Source organism: Trichechus manatus, unplaced genomic scaffold (assembly GCF_000243295.1).
Source record: "Trichechus manatus latirostris isolate Lorelei unplaced genomic scaffold, TriManLat1.0 scaffold00502, whole genome shotgun sequence".
NCBI lineage: Eukaryota > Metazoa > Chordata > Mammalia > Sirenia > Trichechidae > Trichechus > Trichechus manatus.
The window spans coordinates 52,519-67,172 of NW_004444438.1; the positions used below are offsets into that span (position 1 = coordinate 52,519).

Below are 14,654 nucleotides of genomic sequence, written 5' to 3' on the forward strand. Positions count from 1 at the left end.
TACGGAGTCCAGCACAACTAGATGGTGCCCAGCTACCATCACTGACTGCTTTCACAGAGATCACAAGAGAGGGTCCCGAACAGAGCTGGGGAAAAATGTTGAACAAAAACTCAAACTCACAAAAAGAATAAAAAAAAGAGCAGACTTACTGGTCTGACAGAGACTGCAGAAACTCCGACAGTATGGCCCCCGGACACCCTTTTAACTCAGTACTGAAGTCACTCCTGAGGTCCACCCTTCAGCCAAAGATTAGACAGGCCTGTAAAACAAACAAAAACAACCGTAGTTCAACCAGGTATAGCACACTAAATGAGCACATCAGCCCAGGGGCAAGGATGAGAAGGCAGGAGGGGACAGGAAAGCCAGATATATGAAAATGGGGTCGAGAAGGGGAGAGTGTTGACATGTCACAGGGTTGGCAACCGATGTCACAAAACAATATGTGCATTAATTGTTTAATGAGAAACTAATTTGCTCTAAACTGTCACCTAAAGCACAATTAGAAAAAAAAGATTCAAAATTCAAGATCAATTTTGTGAACAATTACATAATTGCACATTTGGTTCTATAGCACACATTTTAGCAGAATCAAAGGGAGTTTGTTTTCACTATACATAGAAACTATTATCAGGATCCAGAGACTAGCCACCAAAATGAGTGGTTGGTTAGGAGCATTTGTCCTAGGGCTGCCTTAACCTCATAGGTAGGCGAGGAAACCATCGATTTATCGGGACAAAGAAAGGTGGCTACTCTACTTGAATTTCTTGAAATCAGCTCTCCTCATCTCAGCCTAGCATGCAGAATGTAAAGACTCTCACATTTCTATGGGATTGGCTTCCTATTTGTGCATAGATTTCCGAATGGATGACACATCAAGGGTGCTAAATGGTGATGCAATTATGATGACACCTGGTACGATTCCATGATGCACCATAAAATGCTCAGAATGGTTAGTCTTCATTGGAGGTAGGTACAAAGTTCACGGCTTGAAAATACTGACGGGGTTTACTTCACTGGTTCTGTGAGATCCTCCATTAATGAGTCACTTCGTTCTCCAGTGTGATTAATATAGTGTAACTATCATAATGTCCAAGTTAATAATAAGAGGTAACATTTATTGAGTATTTGCCATATGCTAGAAGTGGTGTTACCTGTTTACTTGTTTTTATGTATCTTATCTCATTTGATCTGCCTAACAGCAGATAAGTACCTTTATTTTTACTTTCAGATGAGGAATCTGAGCCTTTCAAACAGTAAATAACTTAGTAAATGGTAGAATTTGTATATGAAAACACAGGTTGGTTTGAATCTAAAGCTCATTCCAAGCATTAAACTACTCTGCCTCCCTGACGCTATGTTATGCATCATATCAATGTAAATTATGTCCCTCCAAATTTCCAACTGAAAAAAAGACCAAGCAATTTCCAATTTAAAGATCCCGCTTTTACTTCTAACAAACATTTTCGATGACAGATAAGCACAGCTTGCATTTACCTCAATAAGAAGAAAGAAGAGAGAAAAATTGGAAGAAGAGGGCTAGAACAAAAACCTATAGGAGCACAAAGGTTCAACAGTGCCTGAACTCCACATGAAATCTCCATCACCATTTTTTGAAAGTTGCCGGCAGGTCTCTGAATCTCTCTGAATCACAATTGCCTCATCCACCAAAAAGCGATGACAATGCAGGACCCTACTGTATTTGGGAATGGGCGCTGTCACCTTTCCAGCCTTATTTTCCACACTCTACCATAAGGCCTTTGAGGGGCCTCTCCAACCTTCCACAAAGTCTTCCATGATACCCCCAGGCAAAATCAAACTGCCTGCTTTTCTCACGGCACTCTGAACCTTTCTTATCCTCTGACATTTCAGAATACTTATCTATGTATCTGGCCCACACCACACTATGAATTCTTGGAGAACAGGGACCTGGTCATATTCATCATCATATCTCCCTCTTCGCTGCCCCTGGAGCCCTGGTGGTGCAGTGGTTAAGAGCTCTGCTGCTAACCAAAAGGTTGGCAGTTTGAATCCACCAGTCACTCCTTGGAAACCCTATGGGGCAGATCTACTCTGTTCTATAGGGTCACTGAGTCTGAATGGACTCAGTGACAAACGATTTGGTTTTTTACTGCTCCAGCCCCTCATAAAAAATAAAGCAAAACTGGTGGCTTACACAAAATATGCCAACAAATGTCAAATAGGAGAGAAGGCATGATTCTTGACTGTTTATTCCATCCTACTAAATGCATAGTATTATTTAGCCTCCTCCCTGTAATTTGCCATTAAAAAATAAGTAGCTTAAAAAAGTTTTCTAGAAATAAGACAGATGCACTGTGACCCACATTCCTAAAAAGTCTGTTTTACTGAAACCATCAAGGAAGAGATAAGTATCTCCAGGAAAGGAAACAGTTAAAACAGAGAACAATGCTTTTTTTCTCTTCCTTAAGTAAAGAAAAATCCGGTTCTGAAGTTGTCATTATATCAAAGTTAGTCAAATTAAGCAGCTCCCTCCTTCTCCTTCATTTTTTCTGCTTGTCATGATTAAATACCCTACTAGGTTCTAAATCGGCCCTAAAAGCTGGTCTTTTTATCTTGGGATTTGAGAGGTACACTGCTCAATAATCTCACACAGTACTCAAATGCCAATATGCTACTTAAGTTATAGACTCATTTCTTTAGGTTAAGCATTGCTCTCTCCAGAGACCCTCTTTTCAAATGTCAGTTTAGTCCTGAATTCCTTTATCACTGTTGTAAGGGTACAGGTTTTAGGGTCAGATGAACTTGAATTCAAATCCATCTGGCTTCTGCCATTACCAGCTGTGTAAAATTCTTTTCTTGACTTTTTAAAGTTGCCATTTCTCCCGTAAAATGAAGACAATGATACCAATTTTGCAAGATTATTGAGTGAGATGATGTAGGTAAAATTTTTAGTGAGGTTCAGCAGTAGTAAGTGGTCAATAAACGCTACTTTATCTTTGACGAGGGCCCTGTGCCACACAAAGAAATGGGAAGGAGGTGGTTTGAACTTCTGGCCACTTCACACTAGTAGGTGGGAAAGGACCGGTGATTGGGATACAGACCCATCAATCATAAAGGAAGCATCTTAATCGGAGGCTCTCCCTCTAGTCATTTCATGCACTTCACTTATCCTTGCTAATGACATCCACGCCATCGTTATTAAGCTCTAGGTCCTTACATCTTAATATGGAACTTTTCCTTATTAATCTCTGTTGTAATATTAAGATCAACCAAAGTGTATATACAGATGGAGTTTGAAACTTTGGGACTTTTGACCGTCAGGTGCTGGCTCTCAAACTCCACTCCCGCTCTCGAACACGGATCGGATACTTTGTATGCGTCCAGCTAAAGGTTTAATTTTCATTTCCTCCCAATGGCTCTCCACGCACGAGGAACGGAAGTGGGGCTCTTGCCGTCGGTGTGTGGTTTTGGGGTAGTAACCTCTTCTGGGCGGCCGCCTGTCCCCGCCCACGGCCGCGGCCGTGACGTCAGGCCCAGCCTCCCTCCCCGCCCGGGCTCGCCCCGAGGCTGCTATAAAGGCGCAGGTGAGGGCCTCGCCTACGGAATGTTCGCACACCTCGGTGTCCGCGCCGCAGTCGGAACTGAGAGATTCCGCGGCGAGTTGAAGGCGCACATCCACTGCCCGGAGCCTGCCAGCACATCTCACACTCCTCGTCTCCTCTCCCTCTTTCTCCTTCTCCTGTTCCTCCTCCTCCCCGTAGCTCCCGTCGGAGTTACCCCAGAGACCGGGACGCCGCCGCTCCAAGGGACCAATGAGAACCTCGCTGCCACTGCCGGCGCCCTTGGTGCTGTCGTTGTTGATCCTTGGCTCAGGTGAGGACATCCTAGCTCTAAACTGCCGGGCGCTTCTCTCAAGGCAGGTAAAAGCTGTCACCTCTTGACTCTTACTCCTGCTTCTCCAAGGAACACCCTTGGGGCTCCCGACTGTGTCCCGCGGAAGGCGATCTCTGCACCTGGGCGCCTAAGGTTACTCCATAGGAGGAAGGGAGATACCTTAGACTTTCCAGGCCAGGACAAGGGCGCCTGAGAGAATCCCTTTTACTTTAGTCCCGCTGAGGGAGCCCTTAGAGGTCCTGTGATCCAACTCCTTCGTTTTACAGATAAAAGAAAGGTGAAGTGATTCTCGCAGCTCTCGCTGTTTGAGTGGAGGAGTGAGGTGCTAGTCCCAGAGTGCTACCTCCTTCCTAAATTCTCCATTTCCTCTGTCAGTGATTTTAGTTTTACCTTGCATAGAAGGCTTTACAGTGTCCCACAGAGAGGTTAGAAGCAGCCCCCTGAGGTGGTTTTACTGAGAGCTAAAAGATAAAGCAGGGGCTTTAGCCGGGCCCCAAATCTTATCTAATAGTCAGTTTCTTCTCTGTGTAATAACAACAGTAATGAAACAGTAATAACTATTTTTTATCAGCTAGCATTTGTATTACTTTTACATTTAATATACATAATCTTTTTAAAATATGAGGACATGTTAAGAAATTTAGTATTTATCTCCAGTACCTGTCTTCTAAAATGGGACAGAGTAACATTCTAGCAAAGACAAATGCATTTGGGAAGTGAAGAGACAGAAATATTTAGCCATTGTCTGCTAAGCAACTACATTAGATGAATTTGTTATTTGGCAGGTTTTTTTTTTTTTTTTTTTGACGTAGAAATTAATGTAGACTATCTGTGGAAAAGAAAACCTTGATAAAAGATACTCTGTAACTGAAACAGCTGAGTTTTCTTGTTGGCAACCTGTGAAGCTGCTTTCACAAGTGACTCAGTCACAAACAATAGCACATGTGCAATAACTGCTTTGATATCAGAAGATAAACATTTCTCCTAAACACATTTGATTGGTGAGAAAGGCGCCCTGCTTTACTTTTTCTTTTTCTCCCTCATTCCTTCTCCCAGGGTATTATGCTGCTGCATCGGAACTCAAAGATACCTTCTCTGGGAAAGGGGAACGGTCTTCCGGGGACCAGAGTGCCAATGGGCTTGAGGTGATGGTGACTTCAAGAAGTGAGACGTCCTCAGGAAGCGAGGTTTCCTCAGTGAGTGAAATGCCTTCTGGTGGCAAACAGTCCTCAGAAACCGACTATGACTATTCAGAGGAGTATGATAACGAACCACAAGTGTCCGGCTATGTAGTAGATGATTCAGTCAGAGGTGAGTAAAGGATAAGTGAAAATATAACCTTTGAGATGTGGGTTTGTATGAGCAAAACTGCATCAAAAGAAAAGCCACTTCCTGAATTTTACTAGTGGCTTTCTTCTGTATATATCTATTACAGCCCCACTGGGTAAACTACAGACTGAGTTGGAAGGAGCTATATGTGGATACACCTGTATGTCTGGAGTTCTACTAAATGTTTTATGTCTGTTAAGTCTAATCTTCACAACAACTTAATGGAGTAAGAATTGTTGCCCTCATTTGACACATAAGAACACTGTACAAAGAAGATTGTGTTTTGCCAAAGGTCCCATAGCTAGCAAGCAATTGAGCTGGAATTAGAACTCCAGTCAGTTTGATTCCAGATACCATGCCCTTTCCCACATGACCCCGCTGCTGAGCCATATAGGTACTCCTATCTACTTTAGCTTTTGTATCTACTCCCCCTGCCACCAAATAACTGCATTGTGACACAGATAAGGAAACAGAATAAAGTAATGGGGCAGGAGAGATTGGACTTTAGCCATTAAGCAGTAGGTATTGAGAAACTGGTGATGATGATGATGATGATAATAAAATAAACCTTCTGGACAGATTAGGAAAGAACATATATGCATGGATTTTACATTGCTAAAATCACAATGTAACCCCAAATAACATTTGTTAGTTACATAATAGTGGTCTGTGTTGTTTCCCCCTTTTGCTGTTAACAGATTTTTAAAGATCATTTGCTTAAAATGGGGGTATTAAAGTAAGAGATAAATATTATCCATTACCCTCGTATTACTTTGGCGTTTGAGGGCACAAAAGGTCATCAATCAATCAGATCTAAATATCCTAGGAACACCCACTATGGAAGCAAGGAATGATAGCTTATGTGCTCTTTGTGGCTTCTTCTTTCCTGACACTGGCCTGCTTGACTCCTCTCCCTGTATCTGAATTCCAGCCCTGGGGAAGGGAGAGCAGGTGGTACCACAGGGGCAGTGACTGGGCTAAGTGTCAGGTGGGAAAAGCTTTGATGAACCCTCCACCTCACTCCCTTCCTCCGTGTGATCTTGTGCATGTGAAGTGGGGAAGAGTCCCACTGATACTCCTTATTTTTCAGAGGGGTGATAATTGAGCGCCAAGATATCTGGAAACTGTCCCCTTAAAAATACTTCAAGTTGGTAACAAACAGGCCAAATAAATGTTAGTAGTGAAAACGACTGCTGCTCTAAACTGCAATGCCTTATGAAATGGAGTGAAAATGTTGGCTGCACTCCTTTGAAAAGCTGTTAATGTCCGTGGAGTTAATGTCTATTGCAACACTTTAGCCTTATTTATCTCTGTCTGTAATTTCTAATCTATCTGATAAAGTGCAATATTGTTCATCTAAAATGCTTCTATTAGAGGACTTATTCTAACTTGTGGGGCTCTTTTATTATTAGAAGAATGTTTCAGTACAAAAATCACATAGCCACCCAGTAAACTTTGCTCCTAATTTTACCTTTGTTAATGCTGTTATAATATGCTAAAAGATTCATATTTATTTGTCATTTCCTTAATCAGATGGGTTCTATCTTTGATTTCCTTGTTAATCTTCACTGTGTTTCTAATGCTTTCTATTTAATGAGTACTGGATGACTATTATGACTGATAGTATTTTTTCTCTTCCTTGAGCTCTGTTTACTAAATATTTGCTCAAATAAGCCTATTCAGTGATTAGTGTAACAAAATGTACATCTCTCACATGGAAACTCCTTCCCTATCTGTATGTGGGTAAACTACATCTTATGTAACTATAAGACTGGACAAAGGTTTCTGTGGATCTGATGAGTTAAGATGAGTTTCTGAAACATCAAGTACAAATATTTCTGGACTCCTGTTTTCAAATAGATGGACTATAGAAAGGAACCCCCTGGAAGATACCAGTTAATTATAATCTGTTGTAATCTGGGAGTTGGAGAATGTTACCTAACTCTAATGCATAATTCTTGGTTCCTCAGATCCCTTCAAGTAACCAGTACCAGCCATTAGGCCAATTCCAACTCATGGCAACTTTATGTGTATCAGAGTAGAACTGTGCTCCATAGGTTTTTCAAAGGCTGATTTTCAGAAGTAGATCATGAAATCTTTCTTCTGAGGTGCCTCTGGGTGGGCTTGAACCACCAACCTTTCAGTTTGGAGCCCAGTGTGTTAATTGTTTGAACCACCAAGGGCCCCCCTCCCAGTAGCACCCAACTATGGTAGTGAGGACAAGGCTTACGTGCTAAATAAAATCAACAAATATGCCCCCAGTCCCATTTCAATCAATGGCATTGATCTTTTCTTTGAGAAAGCCTAGCATGGTGGAAAATTAACAGGCTTTGATATCCCAGCACTACCATTTTCTAGCTAGTTGTCCTAGCGCAAATTCACTCAACTTGTTTCCCCATCTATGTCATGTGGATAATAATACATAAACTTTGATTTGAATTTAATTATATTAATGCTCATTGCCAAGAACATGATATGTATTATAATTCTAGAAATGTTTAAAATATTTCAAGGATTTTCTTAGACACGTAACTCCTGTTATTAATAACAATAATAACAAGAGCAATAATAGTTATAATAATACAGATCAATTCAAAAACATACTTCTAGGCTAGTAAAATATCAAAAGGGTTCACACTTTTAAATGCCACACAATATTGTTGTTCTCTTTGACCATTGATTGTGTATGTATTGTGTTAAATAATGAGACAAACTATGGCTGTTATTCTCATGAGCTCTCACTGTGTCTGACTTCTTTTTCTCCTGTTTCCAAAATGATATTCAAAATTAAGACTGTTACCAATAAATCTTATTTTGTCTTTTTAGTTGAACAGGTAGTTAAACCTACCCAAAACAAAACAGAAAGTGGAAAGACTTCAAACAAACCTAAAAGAAAGAAAAAGGGTGGCAAAAATGGAAAAAACAGAAGGAACGAAAAGACTAAAACTCCATGTGATGCAGAATTCCAAAATTTCTGCATTCATGGAGAATGCAAATACATAGAGCACCTGACAGTAGTAACGTGCAAGTAAGTTTCCCTAAATTATACAAAATTTTAAATTTCTAACTCCATGCCTGAAATTCCTAGCTCCAGAAAACTATTTTTCCAGTGTTTAAAACAAGAGTCAGCAAACTTTTTTTATAGGACCAGATAGTAGATATTTTATGCTTCATGGGCCAAGATTATTTACCTACCTTTATAACCAACTGAAATGTAACCATTTAAAATGAAAAACAAAAAAACATTCTTAGCTTATAGGCTATTAAAAACAAAAACAAAACAAAAACTGGCAAATGGCTGGATTTGACCTGTGGCCTGTTGTTTGCTTACCCCTGGTGAGGTAAACTACGCATGAACCTTTCTTTTTTTAAAGGGCAAAAAAACTATATATGAAACTCTTTTATAAAGTCACCTAAAGATACTTTCCACATAATCTTTCATGTTGTGCTAACATCCAACCCCTCTAAAAGCTACTAGCACATTAAATGATAGTGGAATTTATTAACTGCATAACAAGTCACTGAACTCATCAGGTGGGCATAAAAAAGAGCACAATGAGTGAAAAGGTGTGTCTTCCTGGAATATCACACCTAAACTAATCTAAGCTTATTCTTACACTAATAGATCTTTGGCTAGAATGCATTTGATATCTCATGATTTTGTAATACAGAAATAGGGCATGACTTTTTTTTTTTAATGTTGGAATCACATGGCTGTTTATAACTTGGAAAGTAAGCCTAAAATAAATGGAATGTTTATAGTGATTACAATTTTTAAATGTGGGTTGTTTGCAGATGTGATCAGGATTACTTTGGTGAACGATGTGGGGAAAAGTCTATGAAGACTCAAAGAATGGTTGACAGTGATTTGTCAAAAATCGCTTTAGCGGCCATATTTGCCTTTGTCTCTGCCGTGAGCCTCACAGCTGTTGTTGTTCTTATTACAAACCAGTAAGTATGGAAATATTTTAAAATTCCTTATAAGATATCGCCAGGTTAATTTTTTTCAGTATTTCAATCACATTCTCCTATCATGTTTTAGATGAATTATTTCATTGGTGGCACATGGTCTTTGGTTTATGTCCTTACACTGCATTGACAAAGATCACAAAATATGGTCAAAATTTATAATAATATTTTGACTAACATTGGAACTTAATAAGTAAAGTCCTTTTTTCAGAAGATCTAGAAATGTTTTTAAGTGAATGTTTTTCTTCATTTCACATTTCTACTCATGGCTACTTCTGAAACTCAGAAAGTGCTGGCAACTTCTGGAATATCTTAAGCTTAAGCAAGCCTCCTATTGACAGAGGCTAATTAAGACCTGGTTCATGATAGATTGTCAGAGATAACTGCTTTGGTACTAAACATCACAAAGAGCTTCAAACTAACAGCCAGGAGAAGTCCTGCCTCCTGTTTGTATTAGAATGCAAAACCCTGAATTAGGAATTTCATAGCATGGTACTGATTTGCTTAGAGCTTATACCTATTGTGTTATTGTCAAATACAGTAATATGGGAACTCAATTATTAAAAAAACATTTCCTTCACATGGCATGGTGTAGGAAGCAGGAACAATTCTATTACTGTTCCACTCCAGCAATGTCTCCCTTGTGCTCACAGTGACAGATCACGTTCTTCACTTCATGACCAGTGAATGTTGGAAGCAGACTCTTCCAGGTAGTAGACACTGATGGGTAGCTCAAAATGGCATTGTCTGTCAAACAGAAGTCACTGAATAAGGGAAGCTGGGGAGGGTGTGAATGGCTCTATGATGACTCATGTGCTACTAGAGCTTGGGAAAAGCAATGGACTCATTATTCTAATTTTAGGTCTTGGTAAATTACTTTAACAACTGGATTGTGTACATGATCTACCACTCCTACCATTGTTCAGGAAATGGGGTTATCTTCTGCCATTGTTACTATTAATTCATGTACAGATCATACAATGATAAAATGACACATATAAAAAAACTGTTTCATCATGCACATAAAGTTTGTTATTTGGTATACATTTGTTTTGTACACTGTAGAACTTATTCTGGTCCTTCAGTTCCTCAAGCCATATAAGCAAATGTGTTTAGGAAAGATACTCTCCAACAAACCATAGTTATTTGATACAGAAAGGTGGAAGAAAAATATTATCAGTTAAGGAAAATGTTTTGCAATAATTATTATTTAAAGTTGTAATTATTCAAGTTGAAATGTTTAATACTACTTTGGAAAAGCATGGAAAGACTTTGTTACAGTGGCATTCTTAAAATCGTATTCTCTTTATATTTGAAATACATTACAAACGCTAAGCTGATTGCTGTTTTTTCATAACTGAGGTGAGTTTTTCCCCCAAACATCACAACAAAGGAAAAAGTGTCTATGATTTAAATGCTAGTATTTAGCAGATGGATTAAATAAAGACTAACTACAATTAGAATTGCTTATACAATACCAAGAAACTTATAAACCACTGTGTTTTTCATAGAAAGTGACAATAAGTAAAACTAGAAGGAAATACTATATTTAGAAATAAATAAAACCAAACTTGTTTTGTAAGACTGTTTAAAAGTAAAATCTAATCATCTAAATTAGTTGGTGCAAGCATGAACTCTTCCTATGATAAAACTACATCATCTGCTTTGTCTTCAAACTATACCTGATAACTGTGCTACTTTCTACAGAAAAAACAAATCCATGTGTTCCATGCCTTTCGAAAGTTTGTATCTCAAGACATATGTATTTAAATCTTATTCCTCTGGAAATATTAAAGTCAACATAAACATCTTAAAATATGGTAATGTTTTATAACTAGGTAATGCCTTTTTCTTTAAAGGCTTCGAAAACGATACTTCAGTGAATATGAAGGAGAATCAGAAGAAACAAAGAAACTTCGACAAGAAAATAATGCACATACCATTGTATAACTGAAGATAACATTACAGGTTAGACTTTTAAAAAGATATCCTTAGATCATGTCTGTAATTTTGGACAATATAACACCTGTTATCAAGAAAAATGAGGAAAGCAGGTGTTCTTAATTATGAATACACTGTGGAATAGTGGTTATGTTAAAGTGCTCCTCTTTGAGCATGAGACAGAGTTCATTACTAAGAATGGTTATATGCTCAGTCAGGAATATAAGGGATTTAGAGATAAAGAAGAAACATCCTGTATTCAAAGAACTAAGTGTCTAGTAGATGGAAAAATAAGATATAAGGGGCCAGAATACTAGGGGAAGTAAAGTAAGTGTCGTAAGAATGAAACAAATGGATTATGAAGAGTTTCTAACAGAAGAGAGAAAGAATCCAGTAAGTTGTATTTAGTGAGCAGGAAAGGATGTGTAAACAGGGTGGCACTTGAAGTGAGCCTTAAAGGACTGATGAGATTAGAACTTGCAATTATGATGAAAGATAAAAGTTAATACTGTTAGAGAGAATTGATCATTTTAAGAAATGGTGCAAGTGGCCTAGATGGAATGGGTGTTAGGGGAGATAAGATTGTAATGAGAGGTTGAGCGCACATGGTGGAGAGCCGAGGGCAGGGGAATAGCACATAAATGTGGGGAAGTGGAGACAACAGATTGATAGCCTTTTAAAGAGAAGAAGCAGAAAGAGATGGGGGTACAAATTTTAAAGATAGCATGGTAAGAATATATTTGATATTTATTTATTTGCTAAAGAGGGGAGGCTAAGGATGTTGTAGCTACAAGGCAAGAAGGTAAGGAAAGGGGTATTTCACTGACTGCAAAAGTGAACACCTAATGAAGAAAACTCCCAGAGGAATAGGGAGGCCAGGAGATCAAGGACACACTTCAAGTCGGTCAGAAGAAGGAACTCTAATTCCCAGACAGGCAGGAAAGAAGATCCTACATCCTTAAGTCATTGGTTTTCTAAAGTTACAGGGTGTAAGAAATACAATACGCGCGATGCTTGTTAAATACACATATTCCTATGCCCAACGCTAAATCAACGGAATCACGATTTTTATTTTTAATGAGAACTCCAGCTTTTTCTGATGTATGTGGCCTTGCAGCAATATTTGGAGAACCACTACCTTCAGTATTGGTTAAGTGCAGATCTTATGTTCTGAGCCTACTATAGAACTAGCTTGGTAATTTTTAAATGGATAATTATCCATGCTAATGCTATACTTTGTATTTATTGCATCAAAATTTATTAATTTATTGGCTTAATATGCTGAAGACCACTGGAATGATAAGGGTGAATTTTTGGTGACTTAGTGTAATTGAGACTTTTCAAAGCATGTCCCAGAATGATTTTAGGAAAAGGAATATGAGGTGCTGGCATATAAAGGCTGCCTATTAACTAGTAGCTACTATTATTATGCCCTTGGTACTAGTTATCCTAAATTAACTGTACATTATAAATACTCTGAGACACTTAATCTTTGTTTTTAATTATGTCCACTGCATAGATTTAGTTAGGAAAACTATCTCTCATGACTATTGTTGCTTTTTTATTAAGCAGAATTTGATAAACAGGTTTGAGCATATATAGTCTTCTACCTAAGTAGGCATATAACCAAAGCAGGTATGAAAGAGGAATTCAAATCAAAGTGATAGTTTGTCCCTGAAGAGCTCTTAGCATTTTAAGACCTCATAGAAAAAAAAAAAATGGCAGAAATTCTGAGTCCTGATTATTATTTGAAATTTTCTTAAAGCTAGGTTGGAATTAAGCCTGTTGCTAACACTTTATTTTATTTCCTAACAGGAGGTCATATCAGAGTCCCTGCCATGTCACAACCATGAATAGAGCTGGTTCCTCTTTTCAGTGGATCATGAGAAAATGGAACCTTTTTGTTCCGATGGTTTTAAACTTTCAATTGTCACTTTCTGTGCTAAGTCTTATTTCTGTACATAAAGATTCATGGAGATAAAAAGTATTTTTTCAAGTTGTAAATAATTTATTTAATATTTAATGGAAGTGTATTTATTTTACGGCTCATTAAACTTTTTTAATCAAGCACAGTTTGAGAGTTTGAATATTAGTTTTGGGATTGCAAAACTCTAAGTTATGTCTCCTAAAACTTGGTACATTATGTAAAAATGATTTCTTCCTCTTTTTTTTTTTCCACTGCTTTCACATTGATTTTTAAAATTGATTCCTTTTCTTATAAAGTACTGTTGATGGGAAAATTATAGAGTCACTTAAAAAAACAGTTGTGGTGGAGTCAAATCCGACTCATGGTGATCCCATGTGTGTTTGAATAGATCTGTGCTCCGTAGGGTTTTCAATGGCTGATTTTTCAGAAGTAGATTGCCAAACCTTTCTTCTGAGGCACCTCTGAGTACACTCAAACCTCCATCCTTTCAGCTTGCAGCTCAGGGCATTAACCATTTGCACCACCCAGGGACTCCAGAGTCACTTAGTCCTTCCACAAAAACTAATATCCCAAACCAATTGCTCCTATTTCATGTAGAACCTATACAAAAAAACCCAAAACCAAACCTATTGCTATTGAGTTGATTCCAGCTGCCCCGTAGGGTTTCCAAGCTGTGGTCCTTATAGAAGCTGACTGCCACATCTTTCTCCCATGGAGCAGCTGGTGGGTTTGAAACGCTGACCTTTTGGTTAGCAGCTGAGTGCTTAACAACTGCACCACCAGGGTTCTTAGAACCTATACCAAGTCCTATTAATTATGAAGGCATCTAAAAGCAAAGTGTGGTAACGGCCTCTCTGTACCAGTAGACTTAGAAAAGAAAACAAACCTACTACCCATCCCCATAATCACCATAGACAAGAAGACAAAAATAGGTTTGAATATTTAAAATCAGCGGTTCAAGAGAACAAAGAAGCATTCAGGTTTAAAACTTTTTTCCCTAATATGTCATGAATGTATGTGGCACCTAAAACCCACTCCTCCCTTCCCTCTGCTTGATACTTTTTTCTTACAGTATTTTAACAAATGTGTGTGTATTCAAGAACACTAATGTTATGGGGTGACTCAGTCTGGTTCCAGGCTAATGTACCAAGATACCTGTATACAAAAAAGTAAATAAAACAACCTTAGTAATGTGTGGGGTTATTTTGAGAAAATGAACCAATAATAAGCATAATGTCACTAATAACCTCATAGAATTTCAGATTGAAAGGTGCCTTAAGGATGAACACTACCATCTTTTTCTGGCATACTGTTCACCAAGTTCTTGTCTAGTGATTATCTAACTCCATGATTCCCAATTCCAGCTGCATATTATCATCACTTGAGGAGTTTTTAAATATCTAGGTGCCGAAGCCCTACTCCTAGAGTTTCTAATTTAAATGGACTAGTGTGGTTCCTTGGCATATGCATTTTTAAAAGATCCCTAGATGCAGCCAGCACTGAGAAACCCTAATTCACCTCCTCTTGAACATCTTGACACATTTTCCTCAATCTTGTACACTAAATATTTATTGTGGCTAATTCAAGTATCCCATGCCATCAAGTTGATTCTGAT

The 14,654-nt window shown here is 38.3% G+C and overlaps 1 protein-coding gene across 1 annotated transcript; it reads left to right on the forward strand.

Moving 5' to 3' along the window:
• Positions 1–3,791: 3,791 nt before the first annotated feature.
• Positions 3,792–11,121, forward strand: AREG (amphiregulin). The gene is made up of 5 exons (XM_004391110.1): positions 3,792–3,852; positions 4,930–5,184; positions 8,029–8,230; positions 8,998–9,153; positions 11,031–11,121. The coding sequence occupies exons 1-5, from the start codon at positions 3,792–3,794 to the stop codon at positions 11,119–11,121; spliced, it is 765 nt and encodes a 254-aa protein (XP_004391167.1).
• The last annotated feature ends 3,533 nt before the right edge of the window (positions 11,122–14,654 follow it).

Coding starts and splice junctions, on each gene's coding strand:
- AREG (XM_004391110.1), top strand. CDS start 3,792: ATGAGAACCTCGCTGCCACTGCCGGCGCCCTTGGTGCTGTCGTTGTTG. Junction 3,853..4,929: donor GTTGTTGATCCTTGGCTCAG/GTGAGGACATCC, acceptor TCCTTCTCCCAG/GGTATTATGCTGCTGCATCG. Junction 9,154..11,030: donor GTTGTTCTTATTACAAACCA/GTAAGTATGGAA, acceptor TTTTCTTTAAAG/GCTTCGAAAACGATACTTCA.